A 21,954-nucleotide genomic window follows, 5' to 3' on the forward strand; every position below is an offset into this window, starting at 1 on the left:
ATAGTCAATTTATAGATCGATTTAGTTTATCTTGATTCAACAACACTCCAAATGCAGAGACATTGAACTCCGTTAGTGTGTGTCTTCAAAACGATAACTTTCTCTGAAGCGAACAAGCTCTCTACTTTCAAAAAAATAACAAAAAAAAAATCAATTAAAATTTCTGTTTTTTTGTTGTTGTGCTAAATGTATCAGACAAGTCATCCATATACAACCTCAATTCAAACCAAACAAAAGGATCCTCATACCATCCTCTACCCTTTTACACTTGCAAAATCCCTTTATAAGAGTACTGTACGTCACAACGTCTGGTAGACAGTCCTTGCTAACCATGAGCTCAAACATATGCTTAGCCTTGTCTAGGAGATGGTGCATACAAAACCCATTGATCAATGAATTGTAAGTGATAACATCAGGATCTAATGATCTTCGTATCATCTCCTCATACAATTTCTCGGCCTCTAAAAGCTTCCCTTCTTTCACAAACGCATCGATCAAAGCATTGAAGGTGACCACATCAGGGTTGATTTTCTTCTCGATCATATCGCTCAGCAGTCGAGAAGCATCACTCCATCGTCCGTAATTACAAAGGCAGCTTATGAGGGAGTTGTATGAATAAACATCTGGTCTAGTGCCTTTGGTCTCCATTTCGTTGAATAGGTCAACAACATCATCCACTTGTTTGTATTTGCAAAGACCGTCAATGACTGTGTTGTAGATGACTACATCCGCCTCTATTTGCTCTTTCTCCATCTTCTCGAGCAAAGTTAAAGCCAAATCAGTATCACCTCTCTTACATAATCCATTAGCTACCGTACCATAAGTAAACAGATCTGGTTGACAACCTTTTTGCACCATCCGTTCAACTAAAGCCACTGCTTCAGAAACTTTGCTATGAAGAAAAAGGCCATGGATTAGAGTGTTAATTGTGAATGTATCAGGTCGATATCCCATTCCCACCATTTGATCAACAAGAGATACAGCGTCTGAAATCCTATTCCCGTGACAGAAACCATTGAGCAGCGAGTTAAGCGTGACAATATCGGGCTCATAGCCGAGTTTCATCATCTTGCCAAGAAGAGCTAAAGCAAGAGAGATTTGTGAGCGTCTACAAAAACAGTTTATGAGAATACTGTATGTATAGAGACTGTGTGAAATCCCCAGCTTCTGCATCTGCTCGCCCAAAGGAGATACAACATCAAACTTCTTCATCTTAGCAATTGCAGAAAACAATTTGCTGAAATAAACAATGGAAGGCAAAGGACGAGACTGTACCATGTCCCCAAACAGACCAACTGCATCGTCTAACTTCAAATCCTGTAATTTCCCATTTCGCCTACTCAATATCTCTCTGTAATCAGAAAAAGATCGTCTCCAACAAAGAGCAGGAGCGCTTCCAGGATTACCTCTCGCCAGAGTAAGCCGATGAATATATCTCTTGCCCGTCATCGAAATCGCCGCAATCGATCTCCTCATCCTCGTGATTATGCTTCGACATTGTTGAATCATTGAATCCAATAAACCCTATAATCGAGAGAACTCGGTTCAATGTCGATTCTTAAACCGGTCTTTGCTCTTTTTTAAAAGGATATTTTTTTTTTAGTCGTCTCTAAGCCGAATTTTCTTCAATTAATGTTTTCAATTGAATCACTCCGGTCTAGATAAACCGAACGATGAATGAAGTCAATATGTTGAAAAATGCTAATTCTAAGTGAGATCATAAATTTACTATTGTCTCCATTGTTCTAACTTTTGTCACCATCATCTATATAGGAAACCAGACACAGCTTTTTGTCACCATCATCAATATATATATATATATATATGTATATACACCTTAATGTCTGCATCTTTCAAGTATGTCCAGACAATACAGAGAACAGAACCAAGAGTATATAGACACACCCAAAAATGATTTGCCTCAGAAACAATTCGTCAAAATCTGCAAAACAAAAAGGAATTTGTCATTCAAGGATTTATAAAAACTTCATTCAATGTACAAAAGCGTGACACTAATTTTCTAACTCACACGGATTTAGAAGATGAATGTAAGATTGTAGCCTAACAAACTAAAAAGGAAAAAATGGTTTTGGAGAACTCAGAACAAATATGCAAGTTCTATTCTGAAACCACAATCAATATATATAATTTCCATATATGAAGAAGGCAAACAAATTCTAGAATGAGAAAAATAACGAGGCTGCAAAATGACAGAACCTTTTTAGGTTCCCTGCCACTAACTATGAGATGAGAGTTTGTGGGTGACTAAAGGCATTTAGGTTAGATATGTTTATATAGAGAACGAATAGATTAACCTAATTATCAATTATAAGACAACTTCATAAAACTTACACAATACAACAACCAAACTTTTTTAAGAAATACATGTAACACAAGCACTTTATTCTAAGAAGCTAATTGTCTGAAACGTTCAGGTCTTTCTTCTGAGAAGATATGTAATCTCATAGAAGCCTGGCCAAACCAAACAACTCTCTCTCTCTCTCTCTCTCTCTCTCTCTCTCTCTCTCTCTCTCTCTCTCTCTCTCTCTCTCTCTCTCTCTCTCTCCAACCAATCTATCTTCCAAATCTTCATTGGAAAAGTCCCTAAAGTAATCTGACAAAGCGTCATGATTGAAGCAGCTTGATCTTGATTCTTTGTACAGAATTCTACAGCAATGTATGGTTGCCTTTTTCAATTCACAGATTCTACCTGCGAGTAGACACCAATCATATGAGAGACCAATCTTAAAAGTAACAACAAGCATTTCAGAGAAAACCCCCCATCAGAAAGCACTATGATCAAACCAGATTCATTTATATTTAGCAAACGAAAGCTGGTTTTTACACGGTTCTTTGTATAGAATTCTACAGCAATGTATGGTTTCCATTTTCAATTCACAGATTCTACTGTGAGTAGACAACAGATGTACAAAGCATATGAGACACCAATCTTTAAAGATTTGGAAACAAGTCAACAACAGGCAAAGAAATGATCTCTTATTCTTGTAAAAGTAACAAGTAACAAGTATTTCAGAAAGAAAAAAAACCATCGGAGATCAAACCAGAGCTGTGTTTTTGTAGCCTTTCACCCCGTTAGTTAATCAACAACAAATCGAGTAATATTCTACGAATTAAGTGCCCTGTGAATTGAACCTCACCTAAACCATAATAGTAAGATATATACCATTAGTACCGACTTGCTCAGTCAATTCACTAAAATTTATCCATTAAAGGGTCATTCACTATATTATTTCCTTAGCATTGCGCCAAAAAAAAAAAAAAAAAAAAAAAAAGAACACTATACTAAGATTTAGCAAACGAAAGCTGGTTTTTACATGTTAGAAACAGATTCAGAAACTTTTTTGTGTACAGGAAACAACATACGTACTTGATTGACCTCACGGATGCCTACCACTCCTCTTTTCTTGAGGATTCAACTGTTTTAAGAAAGCATATCGAGAAAGCTTTTGTCCAATCTCCCATCATGCAACATATTGGTCACCAAGCCAAAGGTTGAAGCATCTCCAGCAAACCTGCAACCCCTCATTTCTTTGATGAGTTCTGCTGATGCTGCTTTGTCACCATCTCTAAGGCGTGCCCTGATTAACATATTATATGTACGATCATCTGGGAGAAGCCCATCTACTTTCATTTCTCTAAACAAGGCATCTGCTTCCTGTAATAGGCGTTTACTACAAAATCCTGAGATCATGGTATTATAGGTTACAACGCCAGGCTTCACTCCTTTACGGCTGAGGCTACAAAATAAACCCCACGCATCTTCCACCTTCCCTGCCTTGCACATCCCTTCAATCATTATAGTATATGTGAATATATCAAGTTCCAGTTCACTCTTTTGCATATACTTGAATACCACCAATGCTTTCTCTAGCTTCCCGTTTTTACAAAGTCCATCTAACAAAATGTTGTAAGTCACGATACTGGGAGGCACACCATCAGATTCCATCTTTTTGAATACCATTTGGGCATTATCACAATCATCAGCTTGGAAAAATCCTTGGATAAGAGTATTGTAAGTGACTGTGTCTCCAACCAATCCTCTTTGAGACATCTCGCAGAAGATCCCCATAGCATCATCTACCCTTTTACACTTGCAAAATCCCTTTATAAGAGTACTATATGTCACTACGTTTGGGAGACAATCCTTGCTAACCATCAAAGAAAACATATGCTTCGCCTCGTTTAGACGATCGTGCATGCAAAACCCGTTGATCAATGAATTGAACGTGACAATATTAGGATCGATAGACCTTTGAATCATCTCCTCATACAATTTCTCAGCCTCCAAAAGCTTCCCTTCTTTCACAAACGAATCGATCAATGCATTGAACGTAAATACACTGGGGTGGATTTTCTTTTCAATCATATCACTCAGGAGTCGAGAGGCATCGCTCCATCGTCCGTAATTACAAAGACAACTAATGAGGCAGTTGTAGGTAACAACATCCGGTTTAATTCCTTTGTTCTCCATTTCGTTGAATAGGTCAAGCGCATCATTCACATGCTTGTATTTGCAAAGAGCATCGATGACTGTGTTGTAGATTACAACATTGGCATCTATTTTCCCTTGATCCATCTTCTTCAACAATCTTAAAGCCAAATCAGTATCACCTCTCTTACATAATCCGTTTACCACCACACCGTAAGTAATCAGATCTGGTTGACAACCTCTTTGAACCATCCGTTCAACTAAAGCCACTGCTTCAGAAACTTTGTTATGAAGAAAAAGTCCATGGATTAGAGTGTTAAATGTGAATGTATCAGGCTGATATCCCATTTCCACTATCTGATCAACCAGGGATACAGCATCCGAAATCCTATTCCCGTGACAAAAACCATTGAGCAGGGAGTTAAGCGTGACAATGCTAGGCTCATAGCCGAGTTTCATCATCTTCCCAAGCATTGCCAAAGCAAGAGAGAGCTGAGACTGGCGACAAAAACAGTTAATGAAAATATTGTACATATAGAGACTGTGTGAAATTCCCAGATTCTGCATCTTCTCTCCCAAGGAGATGACAACATCGAACTTCTTCATCTTAGCAATGGCACTCAACAATTTGTTAAAATCAACAGTGGAAGGGCGTGGACGAGACTTGACCATGTCACCGAACAACCCAATTGCATCGTCTAACTTGATATCACTCAGCCCATTTCTCAATATCTCTCTATGACCAGAAAAAGCTCGTCCGGAGAAAAGAGAAAGAGTACCTTTAACCAGATTAAGCGGATGCCCAAATATCTTCCCCGTAATCGCAACCCATCTCCTCTTCATCTTCTCCCAAAAAAATTTTGCTTCCGAAATGAATCTCTCCTTAGAATTAAAACCCTAGAAAAACCTCCGATTTGGGGGAATTGTTAAATTTGAATCAATTGGTTTTACAAATAATATTGAGCTGGTTTAATGTCGGTTCACAGATAGCTGGTTATCTAGAAACCTTTTCTTGAACCAACGGGATTTCTGAATCAAAGTTAGTTTTACAAATCATCCGAATAATTTTGAGCCGGTTCAATGTCTGGTTATTTAGAAATCTCTCCTTGAACCAAAATGATTATTCTATCTAACAAATTAGTTAGTTCTATCCAATTTAAGAAGAGGTCAAATTGTTTACGTTGGAACAGCGAGAAACTTTCAGACAAGTACGCTTATCTTATCTCCGAACCGGTTCAACCGAATTAGCACAACACGCTGCGTTTCAATTCCCACACAACTTTTCAACAGTAGAATTGTATAATAAGGAAGTTAAAATATATATAAACTCTTTCAACTTCAAACTCAAAAAAGTTTTACATTTGGACCTAAACAATGAAACAAAGAGCCTAAACTGGTAGTACTTAATATTTTACCCTCTCTTTTCTTTTTTTCTCTTTACACTTACTGACCACAAAGTCTCCAGCATGGTGATGACTCCAGTTCCCTGCTTCGGTTAACATGCATTGGGATGAAGAATGTTGACCATCTTCAGTTGAGAGTTGAAACCGAACAGGTTTAATGTTCCAGCCGTGAACCTGTTCTGTGTCACAAACCCTCCAACCAAACCGCTTCCCTGGTTTGCCTAGATGAAGCCTGAAGAAAACACTGTACGTTCCAGCTGGGAATGGGAAATCAATTTCTCCATCAACTTGAAACCACCAGATTTGTTGAACATATGCTACTGAAGAGAATCTGCAGGAATCACCAACAAAAATAGGATATCGTCAAATTAAGAATCACAAAAACATTAGCCAAAAGTTTGGATTTTGTATCCAATTCAGCCTTACTACACTTCACAATCATAGCAAACATCAATCAATAATTTTACCAACGAGACAAGAAATCAGAGGAAAGATCAAAACTTTGAACAGAAGAAACAACAACAACAACAACAACAAAAAAAACAAAATTAAATCACATCTGAAAACTATAGCATCACAAAACATTAGGTTTTAAGTTAGGATTTGAATCCATTAACAACCTTAATTCAACTAACAATGTCGCCTTTTTCAATCGTCGCAAACATCATACACTAATTGAACCAACGAATCTAACAAGAACACAGAGGAAATATACAAAACTTTGCACATAAAAGCTTCGAACACCCCACAAACACAAGCATCCATAAGCACATGATGCATGTAATCATCATCAGATCTAATGAAAAAAACTCACCGAGATTCATCATTCGGAAGATGACTCCAGTATCTCCGATCATCAATTCCGGTTATCGATAAACCTTTAGCCGATATGCATAAACAGAGCCCACCGGTTCGTTTATCTACCCAAGCTTTCTGCAGAAAACCATCAAACAAATCGAATCAATTTCTTCTCTAATTTCCTAAAACCGTTAATGGGAATCAGTTAACAAATAAATCCCCAAAAAAAGAAGAACCCTAAAAATTTAACTTGAAGCGAAAGAAATCTATAAGAAAAAAAGGACGAACCTTGTTGCCCTCGTCGAATGAATTAACTCGAGAGAGAAAAGTAAAGATGTCTCTTTTACGCAGATTCTCCGGGAACCCACCGAGGATTTTCTCGAGAATCAATCTATAATCAGGAGGAAGTTTCGATTCCCAGACGAAATCAGCCCAAGAGGCGCCACGAAAAGCTCTGTTCAGCTTCGAGAATCTGCAGATCTCAACCGGATCCAAATTCTTGAGGATCAACGCCACGCAACTTTCAGGCAAATCTCCTAAACCAGGCTTGGTCAGATCTCGATCTCCATAACAAGACGATAAGTTTTTGTGAAACAGAGAGAACCCTGCACCCATTGACGGGGGTTATCTCAAAACCCTTTTGTGATTTGATTGAAGAATCAAACAAGAACAATGAAAAAAACAAAACAAACAGAGAAATCTTCTGAAATTTGGAAACTTTCGTTTTGGGTTTTCTTCTGTGTTGGCGAAGAAATCACAAATCGTAACTCAGAAACAAAGCAAAGAAGAAGAAGAAGGAAAAAGAATGGAGAAGAAAAGAAGGGTTTGGTGGTGACAGACACAAATGGTGTCAGGATTCTGATTTATGGACGGTGACGCAAATGGGAGGGGATATGTGTGTTTATATATATGCTTCAACTCTCGAGTCTCTTATTAAATTAATTGTTAAGTAAATAAAATTATTTATTTTATTTTATTTTGGCTGTCATTATTATTTATGTGCAAATTTTTTGCAGTTTTATTGTTTAACCATGTATTTTTTTTTATTTCTTGTATTTGTTGTCGTATGAAATGAATCTGTTGGATATTGTTTTATCTATTTATTTTTTATCCTAAATTAGAAAAGTATGGGTCATAGATTTGTTTTTCCACATCCATTTGTAATCGATGAGTTGGTCTTGTAAGAATTAGATATATGTACAAGACTAACCATTCGTTTTTATCCAACTAATAAAATGACTAAGCATTTGAATATAGATATATATTATATATATATATTTATATTTTGTAATTTGTACTTAATAAAAATAATAACTTTTATGTGAATATGTCAAAGAGTAAATCTTAGTAATGTTTTTGTTTTCTAATTTGTAGTTTATAAATATCGTATTATAGAATTTAATATATCTTTTTCTATAATGTTGAATATATAAAATTAAAATTAAAATCAATACAATGGAATCTAACATGTATAAAAAATTATGTGAAACTTTTTTTGTAACGTATAAACATTTAGATGTTTGACCATATAAACTTCACACGAGTATCATGCTATAGTTTTAAAAAAATGTATAAATATAATATTATTTAACCAAGTGCGCGCTTTGCAAATTCTATTTTTATTTTATTTAATATAATATCTAAAACTCTATCTAGTTTAAGCATATTTTGCCTTTAAAACGAATAAAAAGTTTAACTAAAATCATTATTTATTTATTAATAAATAATGTAACGATTGTTTTAAATCATAAATATACAAAATTTTCACATGTATTTCGTGAGATAGTACTTTTGCCAACGGATATATTGACGAGATTCGTGTTCCAACAAAACTCTACACGGAATTTTCATGCAAGAGTTTTTGTTCCCGACGCGTTTTTCATGTTAATGTTTCACAAACTCTTGATTAGGTATATTATTTACGTGTAATATATTTTAAATTTTATATGTTTGGTATTCATACATATTATATATGATATTTGGATAAATAATAATAATAATGTTCTTATATATATACGTCAAAATTGTCATGTATATACTGTATATTTTAGCATACATTATTTAATACAATCTTACATTTTTTAAGAATTTTTTATAATGAAATGTGGAAAAGATTTCTAAATCCTTCAAAACTTCACTGAATATTGTTTTGTGATATAGTTTGAAGTCAACATGTTTTAGAATAAAAATAATATCTTGACAATATACAAAAAAAAAATATCATCCTCACAGAATTGAAGAGGTTCCAAGATTAGCACATACAGTAAAACCTCTATAAATTAATAATGTTGGGACTAAGACATTTTATTAATTTATAGTGATATTAATTTATCTATAAATTAATAATTATTATTTTATAGTGTAAATTAATAATTATTAATTTATAGATATATTTTTAATTGTTTATTTTTTAAAAAATTATGAATTGGAACAACTATAGCAAAATAAGATTAAACTTTCGGATGTTATAAATTTTATGGTTTAGGAATTGAACTTGTAATATTTAGAAAGCACTATTTACAATAAATTACAAATATTATAGACAAATTGACTTATACACATGAGACAAATAAATTCAAATCTATGAATAATAATATCAATTCTCCTATTTTAATAATCTGTCAAATTATCAAATTGTAAATGATGCATATCTAAAAATTAAAACTTTAAATTTAATTATTTGTATGACATGTTATAAAATATTTTAGAGATATCATTATAGGTTGAAAATACAATATTACAATTGTTCTATAGAATTGAGCTTTAGGAGAAACATACACTATTATATCAGTATATATATATATATAAATTTACATAATTATTAATTTATGATATTATTGGGACCATATTTTATAAGGAGATTTCGAAAAAATTATTGTCTTATTATCTTATCGAATATTGTTAATTTTTGCACTGACCCGACTTAGGACCAGCAAAATTTATTAATTTATAGTGTTTATTAATTTATAGAGTATTAATTTATAGAGGTTTTACTGTATAACTATATAAGTAATAAGATGAAATTAAACAACCCATCCTCATTTTTTAACTAAATTGGATTATTTCATTTCATATAATAATAACACAGTACAAAACATCGCATGGAAGAAAAGAATCTTTCGATATGATGAGATTCCAATAAATTTATAAGACATGATTAATGATAATATTGTGTAGTACAGAAAATCTCTACAAGATTTCATAATTCAATGTGATTGTTTATGAAAACGTGTTTTCGATAAGATAAGATTGTTTTACCGCAATCTGCAGATAATAAAATTTACTGAAAAAGTAATCTAATTATTTATAAGCGACACATAAAAGGAAGGTGAATGACTATTTATTAAATAGTATTTAACATGTGAATTTGTTTTGAATATGCAGAAATCATTTGTGGAAAGCACCATGAGTTAATATAGCTAAAATCACGTGATTTCATATAATTAATATCACCGTGATTTCATATAGCTGAAATTATCACATTTTTAGTCGAACTTGGCAAGAGATTTGTAAATTAAATCTTTCTTAGATTTTTATTTTATTTTTGGGGTTATATACCATTCATAGAAATAAAAGTATAATGTAAATGACGCAGTCCTCATTTATTTATATATTAAAAGTTTGTGTGTTTATAAATTTACTATTTTACAATTACAATAAGTGTAGCTGATAAAACTTCACTAATATAGTAATATTACATCTTAAATTATTATTCTTATTATTCTAATCTCTAATTCTTACAAAAGAATAATTTCTATAAGAATTTGATTTAACCGACTTGTATATCAAAAGTATAATTTGATTTGAGACACATGTACAGTATTCAGATTAAGATACCTCAGATATGCTGAATCAAAACAAATACTAAAACAAACGAAAGAAAGAGGATATGTATGGTAAAGTTGGTAACAAACGCGTCCAAGTCTTATTTGATCGACGGTCAAGGGTCATGGCGCGTGCGAAGTCATTTCGATCTTTTTCTTGAGTACGTACGTATGTACCACTATAATAGTCTAAAGTAATAGTGGTATATGTAAAAGACTAAAGAACCAAGAATTTGAATTGAACATATATATCAATGTTAGTCAATGTATTTGGGTTATTCAGAAACTCTTTTTTTTTTGTTACTTAAACCATAATACCGTAACATCAGAACGAACGATCAGTGTCAACAATACTGCATCTGTGAGACACACATAACAAAAACGTGTAAAGGCTAGTAGCGAATTGGGGTGGTTAGTTTTTCGAACTTTCTAATAATGTATATTCATCATCTTCGTACGTACAATGATAATGTTTTATGAATATAAGAACGGACAGGAAAATTAATGGTTGGAACGTAAGCACGAATTAGAGAATTCCTTGTTTTCTAATTGGTTGGGCAAAGAATCCAAGCAAAAGCACTAATAAGTACTGTCAGCAGTGCACACAAAGACAAAACTCATACATTGTGCTATTAGCTGGCATCTTTGTTGGTTTGATTTAGTCCTGGGCGTTCGGGTATTCGGTTCGGGTTCGGGTATATCCATTCGGGTATCGGGTATTTTGGATATTGAATTTACTATCCATAAGAGAACCGAATCTAATCGGATCGGTTCCGGTTCGGTACTCATTCGGTTCGGGTTGGTTTGGATAGTTGATATAAGAACCGAACCAGAACCGAAAATTTCGGTTATTAATGGGTTTGGTTCTTAAATATACAAACCTACTAAATAACACCCAAAATTATCCGAAACTACAAGTACAATAGTTCAAAAGTTACAATCATTCAAAACAATCCCAACAATAAGAACATGTTATCAGATATCAAGTTTCAAAAGGTAGAAAGAGTTAAAGAGATTAAAGGAGAATAAGGTTTAGAGTTTGAGATTTGAAAAGTAGTAGAATCAAACTGGTAGTTCTTCCATCTGCAACTTCTTTTTTTCTCCTACTGCCTGAAATATATTAGATCACAAAGTCAGAATACATAATAATATACTCGGTTCTTAAAAAGAAGGAATACTAAGAAAGGTACATGAGTCATTGTCGTGTGTTTGTTTAATTGCCTTGTTCTTCACTTGCGAACTGAAACTCTACACAATGAAAAACATATAATCATTAAGCTTTTAAACATTGACAACAAGACAAAAGGCAGACAATTGGTAAACTTAAAATCTGGATGTGTTACCTTTTTCAAGTTGATCTTGCTCTTCAATATCAGCAACCATTTGTGCAAAGTTTTCCACTCCCTTTTCACCTATGTGATGGTCAGCCTTCATCCATTGTTCAGTGCACATCAAGACCTCAATCATGTAATGAGTTAAGCAACTCCTTTGTGGAACAAGAATCTGACCACTAGTGCTAAAAGCAGACTCCGAAGCAACTGAAGAAACTTGCATAGCTAGAATATCTCTAGCTAGTTCAGATAAAACTGGAAACCTTGTTGAATTGAACCTCCACCATGACAACACATCATATTCGGTTCCTAATAAACTGCTCTTTGGATTCTCAACGCTTTCCTTTAAGTATATATCAAGCTCTGTCTTTGTTTCATCATATCCCTCTTCATTAACCAACTTGTTGTAAACAGAAGCCATCCCCTCAGTCCCCACTTTGACTTCAACATCCGCAACATGATAAGCAGGGCGATGTCCTCCAGCAGTTGTCCCACCTTGAGAGGCTGATGATGCAAAACCTGGTGGGTTAGATCGATTTGTATTATACTCCTCAAACAACTTAACCATAACATCAGATACTGACTCACCAAGCCACTTAGATTGCAACGACCCTTTACCATATAGGGTTTCAAAACACAGATTAGCAAACTTCATCTTATTCCTAGGATCAAAGACACTAGCAATAATCAAAAGCCTATTGATATTATCTAAACCATCCCAGTACTTGTCAAATTTCCCTCTCATTGCTTCAGCTTTAACACTTAAATCCAGATCAGCACTCTTACTCACTGTAGTTAGATGATTATCAATATCACAAATCTCACTATAGACTTTATGAGAGCAAACCGTCGTAGATGCTGAAACAACTAATGTAGATTGGTAGAAGACTGTGAGAATATCAATCAATCCATCAACCTTATCCCAATCAGCTTTCAACGGAGGCCCAACTCTCATTTGACCATTATCCATTTCTAGAAAATGATCACTGTAAAGCTTGTCTTCTGCTTCCATCTTGTCAAACCCGTGTCTAAACTTAAGAGCTCTAGTCAACATGAGAAATGTAGAGTTCCATCTAGTTCTGACATCCAAAGTCAAACTACCTCTAGTAATTCTCCCTGAATCTAGCTTATGCTCAAATGATTCAAGCCTATTACCTGAAGCTCTCACATACACCACAGCATTACGAACTGCAGCTACACTCTTACTCATTTCACTGAAACCATCTTTGACAATGAGGTTCAATATATGGGCACAACAACGGACATGCATCATACAACCAGATAATATCAATGCATGAGGACTTATTTCTTGAAACTTCTCCACAAATATCTTAAGAGCATTTGTATTGGCTGTAGCATTATCAACTGTAATTGTGAAGACCCTCTCTATCCCCCATTCTGCCAAACAATCTAGAAGAACATCAGCTATGGTTGCTCCTTTATGGTCCAAAACATGCTTAAACCCGATGATCAACTTTCTCAACCTCCAACAAGAATCAACAAAATGACAAGTAATTACCATGTAGCTTGCTCCTGTGCTTTGTGCGACCCAAATATCAGTAGTGAGAGAAACTCTTTGCTTCTGAGCTACAAGCATTTTCTTCAAGGCATCTTTTTGGCTCACATACATTAGAACAATATCTCGAGTGGCTGTCCTTCTGGAATGTGGCTGGTAAAGTTGAACCCGCCTGCAGAAGTGTCTCCATGCTATACTTTCAATGAAGGCAAGAGGAAGCTCACCTAACACCAACATCTCATTACATGCCTCTCTAAAAACTGCTTCTGTTACTCTGCCCACTTGCATGTTCCCAGTAGAAACTCCACTACCGCTATTCAAATTTTGCTGAGTCGATCTTTGCTTCCAAGCGATGTATGACTTGCATGTTGTAAGATGTTTGGCCAAATTTGAAGTTCCTGAAGTGGTCGCACACTTCAACCCTTGACAACAATAGTTGCACTTGCATCTGTTTCTATTATCTGGCAGCCTTGTAAAATGAGCCCACACCGGAGACCTTGTTTTCATTTCTACTTGGGAAGTAGACCCAGTAGCTCTTGTTTTGGCTTTCCTCTTGCAACCGGTTTCATCATCTTCAACATTTATATAATCCTCCTCACCCTCACCCATAACTTCATCTTCTTCTCCATCCACAAAGTTTTCTTGGCAGGACGAAATAGGCATCTACACAATCGAGATATGCAAACAACAACAAAAAAGTCACTATATGCATCATAACTAATCATAAGTATAGATTTATAATCGAGCCTACGAAAATCTACAAAATTATAAATATATAAACAATAACCTTAATGAATTGAATCTATGAAAATGAGAAACTTTATAAACAATCACGAGTTCACGACATTGAGTGATAATTACCTTGAATACAACCAAAGAATCGACGAAAGAGAAGATCAGATAAGTGAAAACAAAACCAACTCTCTGCCTTCGTTCTTCACTTCTTGTTGTTGTCGGCGCGGCGAAGAGGGAAGCAAGATATTAGGTTTAGGCGTTTAGGATTATTTAGATTACATAATAGATATGTTTATGGTGGGCTTAACGAGATATATTATCAAAATTCCTAATGGGCTTTGGTGTATTGGACTTATACATATATAAATATTAGTGGGCTATTAATGTGATATGTTATTTTCGGATAACCGAATGGATATCGGGTAATATCCGAACCGAACCGATATCCATGGATATCTAATATACTATCCAATCGGTTATTACCCCTTATCCGAACCCGAACCGAAACCGAAATATTCGGTTCGGTTCGGTTCGGTCCATTCGGTTCCGGTTATCTGCCCAGAACTAGTTTGATTTGCCACTTTTTACTCTTTCTGGTTTTGGTTATAATCTCGGACGAATTGAAGTCTATATATAAATAATAGCCTCAGGACCCTATTAGAAAAATGGGTCAATTTGACATAGAGAATGTTAAACAAATAAAACAACGCCATCTCCTGGTTATCGCCGAAAGTTGCAATTATTTCAACTAAACATATATATTCCACAAGCATTAAGCCTCATGTCATCGGACATAAACATATACTATTATTATAAAGATATTTGTAACATGATACTTGTATTAATAGTGAGAATGCATCGTGTCATGTGACAAAACTTTTCATTCTGTCGACCAGATATTTCTTTTTCTCTCTGTCGACCAGATATTTTATTCGGTTATGTGTGATAAGTTATCACTCATCGTGATAACTCGTAAAATCATATGACGGACAATTATTTTACATCTCGGCTTGACAAGTCGAAAATAGAAATATTGAATGATTAAATACAGAACAAAAGAAACAAAACAGGCTCCATGGATACATTGAATTTAAAAATACAGTAGATAATGCCACCAATTACGCGTAGATAGATATTAGATGGGGAACGTGTACGTGGATGCTGCTGAGAAGTGGAAAACATGGCACGTTTGAATGTACGTGTCACGGACGTGTAATTGTGGATTTTTCCGTGACGATGCAAATTTAGACCCATACGTATCTTAGATCGTATTTTCCAATTATTTTTATAGGTTAGTTGGGTTAGGGCAAATGAACCAAAAACACATATACTTTGATTAATTTAGGCGATGTTTTCAACATTATACACTGATAAAAGCAAATGTTGGCAAGCTCAATATTGGCTGCTCGTGGAATAAAAGTGATGAAAAGCTAGTAAAGGATAGGATGCTGAGTTTTGATTCAGCTAGAGTGCCATAGATTCTAGGCAGGTACTGAGACGTTTTGATGGTTAATTTTTTTTTTTCTTAAAAGTTGCATGGTCAAGCTTATAGTATTATTATATATCATTTTTCTCAATATATGGATTTCGTTTACTAACTATAGTAACATGCAAAATGCATATTGTATAATAAAATGGTGGTTACATATTATAACTACTTAAGAATATTATTTAGTTTTTTATTGTTGTTGAACACCAAGTATTATTTTTTATATAACAGTCAAAACTAATAGATTTGTTTTAGGAATTTGGTTCGAATCATTCATGTTATTGTTGACCACTCGAAAAAAAAAAAGGCAATAAAATTGCTATATATAGAATCATAATATTTAAAATCTCTTCTGATGCTATATTTTTTGGCCGAAAGGTTACGGAATGAATAAGCAATCAACCGCAACCATGGATTTTTTTATATATATAGCTCAAAAACAAAACAAAAATAATAGTAATAAACTTAAATTGTTCAAAATACGATTGGGAAGATGGAATCCACTGTTTATGAAGTGATGTCATGTGCAATCCTTTTCAATAATGTATGATGATCCCATGCTCTTCTTCTAAGTTCTAATTAACTATACAATATACAGTCTTTTTCGGTATTTTGGATAGGCTACACGTAGGTACTAGGTATTCCATTAAAATTCATAATTAAAATATCATGTTCTAGCCGACACAATTTAAGAAACTTATTCTAAATATGAGGATATTTGTAAGCGTACGAAAATCAACATTATATGATTAAAAAAATGATTGATCGTCCAATATATAGATTACTAGATGTTCAAATTTGAGTGATACTGTTATAGTACAATCTTAGTTCCTTTGCTAGCCGCACACAGTCACAAACCTTTATAAACGAACAAAGTCGTGCATACAATTTTTGCGACTCATGATTGTGAGTACGTGCAATTGTTTTAGAATTTTCGACTTGTGACCCAAAAGAAACAAGAACTTTGTAGTATTAGTTTTTAGGTAGGATACTTTTGACGAAATTGAATATCTATGTTTTTTCTTTTGATATAAATTGGTATATGTTTTTATTCGGCACGAAAATGAGTTTGGTAGATATTAATGCCCTCATCAGGTCCTCGACTCCTCGTGTGTGGTATATTCCAAGTTTCGAACACGTAAAAATCTCTATCTCCATTAATTGTCGATTCTTTGATCGATAATGACTATACAACAATTATGTGTCTTTCAGATATGATTATTCATAGTACTATTTTATTTTTATCTACAAACTGTATACATATTTCTCTAACGAATAACATTTTCTTTCTTGTATAACGACCAAAAAATGTAATTCTAATTTATATATTTTATTTTGGGAAACTATAGCTAGTTAATGAAAGATATAAAAGATTATAGCTAGTTAATTTATATCTTATTAATTGATTTAGGTTTATACTTTGTGCACACACACAAAAAAACTGTGTTTTTTTTTTAGGTGAATTGAATGTTTTACCGACCACACATATAATCTGAAATGTGTTCACCACTCAATAGTGAACTACTTTCCGACCAACCTCATTGTATGGTTCTCCGTCAGCCTTTTCCATACACCAATTGATAAATTATACGTAAGAAAATATCACTAGTCGAAAAGCTTAACGATACCGATTTGTGTTATTTGTTGGTGTTGTTGTTTTCCCTTGTTTCTATTTTGGATAGTGACACACCAAGCGATAAGACTCGAGCTTAGACGACAAAAATATTACAGAACTGACATCATAAACATCAGAAAACAACTGTAAAATTAAATAAATAAGATGAATGATAAGGACATGATCGGCGGACCACAAAGAAGGAGTACGTAGGAGACAAAACCGTGCAACTTGTCCTTTGTTTTTTTTCTTATTGCATAAAACTATGTTCAAGTTGGTACCTTTTTATCATTAAAGTAAATTGTACCTTTTTGCGGTTAGGATTTGAGCAAACTTCTTATTTTCTTAAGTTTTATTTTACAAATTTGATTTAGTTTTCACCTCAAAAACAAGTTCTAATCAAATCTGTTAATGGTGATTGATTTGAAATCACTACTTACTCGACAAATACTTCCGTGCGTCTAAACTAAAAAGAAGAATTACTCAAAAAGATACTAGGGGTAATTATACCAATTAGATTGATATCTACATAGTTTTAATTGTAAACAAAAACTTTGTGTATAGTGATTGATTTGAAGTCATTAGTAGTTATATATACATATATATCCTAAATATAGTCATAATAATTATATCTATATTTTTAACAACAATAATTATATTAATAAAAATCTCTCTCTATATACTATATAGATTAAAATTAAAATTGTACTTATCTGTTTTTCCTATAAAAAATGTCAGTCAAATAATTATAAAGTATAATGGATATTTTTCTTTAGTATATACTATTTAGATACTAAAAAGTGATATATTAATTGACCTATCATTACATAAGAAATAATCAAACCAAGAGTTAGAGATATGAGATTTACTAGAAAGCGATGGGCTTGACTCTCTTACAAGGCCCATATGAACATTCACACTGGTAGATTTTAGTTTCTTAAACATACATTTGTTGTTTCAATTCTAAAGATTTTTTTCCTTAAGAACAAAATTATCAAAGTAAAATATCACTAAACTTTCTAGATTTGCAATAGATATATAAAAAAATTCACTTTATTATTGATTTAAAGAACATTGAAAAGCCTTCCCAGTTACAATGTAAAAGATTTCAAACTAATACAAAATATTTCTTCTAATCCTTACAAATTTTTATAAAAGAATTTAAATACCTACCCACCCAGAAAATGAATGAAAGAATAAAATTCATTTTTCCCCTATTTTTTTTTTTAAAACATTGTCCCCTTTTTTTCTAAAGTCTTTAAAACCCTAAAATTTATATATATTTTTTTAAAAACCCTAACTCCCCATAGTCCAAGCTGAGATCGTATAAAGTGGCTGCTCCGACCACCGTAAAGTAACTCCACCGCTGCTTCCGCCTTCACCTCCGTCGCCGTCTTCATCGCTCCTCTCCACATTGAAAAACCCTTCATTGCCAGATCCGTACATCCTAAGCAACATCTTGCTCTGCAAAACCTCTCTCTCCGAGACTCCAAGACTCCGAAACCCTAACTGCTCCAACATCCTCCTCCAATGACGAAAACCCACATGCCTCTCTTGCCTATGACTTCCTTCACACGCAACTATGTTCCTGATCTCTCTCCCAAACAACATCTCTTCGATTTTGACTCTGATTAAGCTATCCGTAGCAAGATTCGTGTGAATCGCATCGAACATCGCTGAATAGTACTTTAACGAGTTACAAACCCTTGTCTCGAGTTGCTCTGAGTTGTGTTCTGCTTCTTGTTCAGCTAAAACAAGAGCAATTGGGTTCGTGCTTCTGATTAAACCCAAAAAGTCTCTAATCGCTCCTCCAGTTCCATCGTATAGCGTCTTGTGCATCTGCATAACACAGTTTACAGCTACTGATTCGCCTTCTTTGACGTGTAGCATCCATAGTCTAACGTCTTCGAGTCTATCAACTACAGGGTGAAACTCGAACTGAAGATTCATTGCCTCCGCAAATCCATGGAGACGATCTCCGGTTTCGTTTAGCTCAAGTTTGGATTCTCCGATGCCAGTGATCCGAACATGGTGTGGTGGATTTGTTCTTGAAGCTAAGCTTTGGAAGAAGCTAGGCCATTGTAAGCCTTGCTTGATGTCGAAATCGATAATGTGAACTCTCTCTTTGCCTTCAAATGCTCTGAGTAACATCTCGTTGGCTGTGAAATGAATGAACTTTGGAATTGGGGTTACTTGATTCAAGAACCTCAACGCGTTTCCTGATTCATCCTCAACTGTTCTGTCGAATTCACGAGGTGGTGCGATGTGGAAGATGTGAGGCCACATACGAGCCACTCTTAGTGCCAATGCTTCAATGTAGTAAGCTATAAGACGAGTCATTGGTGTTCTTCCTCTAGGAGAAGCGAGGTCACTGGTTCTAGCAATGAAATGGTTAATCGCCGCTATGTTCCTCGATCTGATCGCTTCTAAACTTCCAGTGAGGAGATTAACAAGCTCGAAGTCTCTCTGTAGATCGTTCCTGTGATTGTTGTTGTTGTTGATGTTTCCGCTGGTTCTTTCCTCTGTGCTGCCTCCTCGGTGTGTGTAAGGGTTCCTTGAACCATTTGTAGGCTCTGGTACTCCTCTATGGCTTAAGCTTTGACTCTCTAATGATGCACTTGTTGATGATCCAGAAGCTTCCTTAACTGCTGCAGGACGGCTACTCTCAACGTCTTTATCTCCTATACCAGCTAACTCAGTGATCACCGAATCAATCCAGTTTGTATTACTCGGTAAAGGCTGAGAGATGACTTCACTAGGCACAAAGCAAACCTTTCCTTCATCATCACCATCACCTGAACATGTCAAAGAAAATGGTAATGTTGGAGTAGATGTATTCTGTCCAGTAAAATGATCGAACCAGAAACCACCTTCGTTTTCGCATTTTGTCCTCTTCGCTCTGCTTAAACAAGACTCGTCTTCCTCCGCCAATCTCTTCAAACTCTTCTTCCCTCTGTTGTTGTTGTCGTTGTTCCAAGAAAACCCTTCTCCATTTCCTCTTGTTGTCGCCAAAGGTGGAAGCTTTATGTTCTGCTTAAGCGAACAACCACTGTTCTTGCGCTCGATCGGCTTGGTGTTGTTGTTGGTGTTGTCGAGTGAGATGCTTCGTCCAAGTGGTCGGGTTGAAGGAGTTTCCTTGCGAGTGAAGCTACTACTGCATGGTAAGTCCAATCTCTGTGTGTTCATGGGAAAATGTGCGGATACTGTTGCTGATGTTGCTGCTACTGCTTCACTCCTCAATCTTCGAGTCGGTGACAATAATGATGAACTTGAACAACCTGCCAACATCCTCTACAAAATCTACCCAACCCAAAAAATTTGAGAGATGGTCTAAGTGTGTGTGTGTGTTTTGCACAAACAACAATTGATAGTTTTAAAAAATAGAATCCGATGAACAAAGATTCAAAAATCAAAATCCTTTTTTTTTTCTTTTGGGTTTTTAATGAAATCAAAGTGAATCCTAATATGAAGAAATGAATTGTGACTTAAATATGCAAAAAAAGAATTGAAGAATGAATTGAATTTGAAGCCCCACCCCAAAAACGAATCTCTATATATTCAAGAAAGAATGAAAGAATGATCAGAACTAATCTAAAAAAAACTTTATCTTCAAATCAATCTACCATAAAACAATCATCGGATTCCTTAACTTTTATAGAAAAAAAAAATCTCATCTAGATGACAATGACGACCAACGAGTTCACATCATCACGAACAGAGACTACTACTGAAGAACGACCTCGAAGTTGCTGGATGAACAGACTCGATAGTCTCGGTTCACCATTCCGGTTCGCCATTCCGGTTTGCCAAGTCAAGAAGAAGATCTTTCAGAACATCCAAAACTCTCAAGAACCCCAGATCAAGATCCAAACACTCTAAAAGATTGTTCCTTTCTTCTCTCTGTTTCTCTCTCTCTCACTCACTCACTCACTTTTGGTTTCTCTCTCTCTCTCACTAACTCTCTACAGGGTGGTAAAGGGGTACTATACAGCTTCTACAAATACCATACTTGAGAGAACTTTTTTTTTTGTTTTCTTGTTGGGTCTTCGAGAATTGAAGTTGGCAACTTTTCTTTTCTTTTTACAGTAAATTGTTTTATTTTTTTAGAGAGGGTTGGGCAGAGTGAGTGAGTGAGTGGGTACACGAGGGATCTTAATCTATCTGAGCCGTTGGATCTTCCGAATCTAACGGTAGGAAAATAAGGTGAGGGGGGCTCTAGTGACCGTTTGTAAATTGTCGGAGAAATATGACCGTTGGGAGAGAGGAAGAAGTGTGTTGGGTGTGTACGGACATCAATGAGTTTTGATTGGGAAAGCCAACTACGACTTTTTCTTTTTTTTCTTTTAACTATATATATATACACACACACACGTAAAAGACATTATTATAATAATGTTAATATTTTTTTAAGACAACAAGGCATTATTATTATATTTGTTTTTCTTTTTGTCAACAAGAAATTATTATTACTTTTTAGTCTATGACATGTTCTCATTAAAAAAAAAAAATCATTGTATAACCTTTAGAACTATTATGGGTATTAAATTTTATCTGTCATTAGTAAATTTTGTCAGTTTTTGTGAATATGTTTTACTATTCTTTCTCTATTAGTAAGATTGTGTTTCTTAATGATTTTTTTTAGATTTACTAATCTTTTTCTATTCTTTTATTTTTACCAATAATTTACATGTACTGTTTTTTCTACAGAAAGTATTCTCACATAAATTATGAACAAAATTTAATTTAATTGATAAACAAATATTGTAATGTTTTTTTTTGAAGTTTACCATCTT

General features: G+C 34.4%; 4 protein-coding genes across 4 annotated transcripts; all 4 read right to left on the bottom strand.

Moving 5' to 3' along the window:
- Window positions 1–216: 216 nt before the first annotated feature.
- Window positions 217–1,476, bottom strand: LOC104705197 (uncharacterized). The gene has a single exon (XM_010421170.2). The coding sequence runs from the start codon at window positions 1,474–1,476 to the stop codon at window positions 217–219; it is 1,260 nt and encodes a 419-aa protein (XP_010419472.2).
- A 1,966-nt stretch (window positions 1,477–3,442) lies between these two features.
- On the bottom strand, window positions 3,443–5,137 carry LOC104705198 (uncharacterized). The gene has a single exon (XM_019228120.2). It carries the CDS (start codon window positions 5,120–5,122, stop codon window positions 3,443–3,445), a length of 1,680 nt encoding a protein of 559 aa, XP_019083665.1. The 5' UTR covers window positions 5,123–5,137.
- Window positions 5,138–5,753: 616 nt separating this feature from the next.
- On the bottom strand, window positions 5,754–7,567 carry LOC104703924 (F-box protein PP2-A11-like). The gene is made up of 3 exons (XM_019228121.2): window positions 6,940–7,567; window positions 6,668–6,786; window positions 5,754–6,184 (listed from the first exon to the last, which is right to left on the bottom strand). Exons 1-3 carry the CDS (start codon window positions 7,264–7,266, stop codon window positions 5,854–5,856), a joined length of 777 nt encoding a protein of 258 aa, XP_019083666.2. The 5' UTR covers window positions 7,267–7,567; the 3' UTR covers window positions 5,754–5,853.
- A 10,633-nt stretch (window positions 7,568–18,200) lies between these two features.
- Window positions 18,201–21,248, bottom strand: LOC104703925 (scarecrow-like protein 28). The gene is made up of 2 exons (XM_010420016.3): window positions 20,032–21,248; window positions 18,201–19,956 (listed from the first exon to the last, which is right to left on the bottom strand). The coding sequence occupies exons 1-2, from the start codon at window positions 20,447–20,449 to the stop codon at window positions 18,458–18,460; spliced, it is 1,917 nt and encodes a 638-aa protein (XP_010418318.2). The 5' UTR covers window positions 20,450–21,248; the 3' UTR covers window positions 18,201–18,457.
- Window positions 21,249–21,954: the final 706 nt, after the last annotated feature.

The sequence above is a fragment of the Camelina sativa genome, chromosome 7 (assembly GCF_030686135.1).
Source record: "Camelina sativa cultivar CO46 ecotype springtype chromosome 7, ASM3068613v1".
NCBI lineage: Eukaryota > Viridiplantae > Streptophyta > Magnoliopsida > Brassicales > Brassicaceae > Camelina > Camelina sativa.

Excerpts from the sequence above, each read along its gene's own strand:
- LOC104703924 (XM_019228121.2), bottom strand. The coding sequence starts at position 7,266 with ATGGGTGCAGGGTTCTCTCTGTTTCACAAAAACTTATCGTCTTGTTAT. Across the intron at positions 6,787-6,939 it reads CATTCGACGAGGGCAACAAG|AAAGCTTGGGTAGATAAACG; the intron begins GTTCGTCCTTTT and ends GGTTTTCTGCAG. Across the intron at positions 6,185-6,667 it reads CTTCCGAATGATGAATCTCG|ATTCTCTTCAGTAGCATATG; the intron begins GTGAGTTTTTTT and ends TGATTCCTGCAG.
- LOC104705198 (XM_019228120.2), bottom strand. The coding sequence starts at position 5,122 with ATGGTCAAGTCTCGTCCACGCCCTTCCACTGTTGATTTTAACAAATTG.
- LOC104703925 (XM_010420016.3), bottom strand. The coding sequence starts at position 20,449 with ATGTTGGCAGGTTGTTCAAGTTCATCATTATTGTCACCGACTCGAAGA. Across the intron at positions 19,957-20,031 it reads GACAAAATGCGAAAACGAAG|GTGATGGTGATGATGAAGGA; the intron begins GTGGTTTCTGGT and ends TGACATGTTCAG.
- LOC104705197 (XM_010421170.2), bottom strand. The coding sequence starts at position 1,476 with ATGAGGAGATCGATTGCGGCGATTTCGATGACGGGCAAGAGATATATT.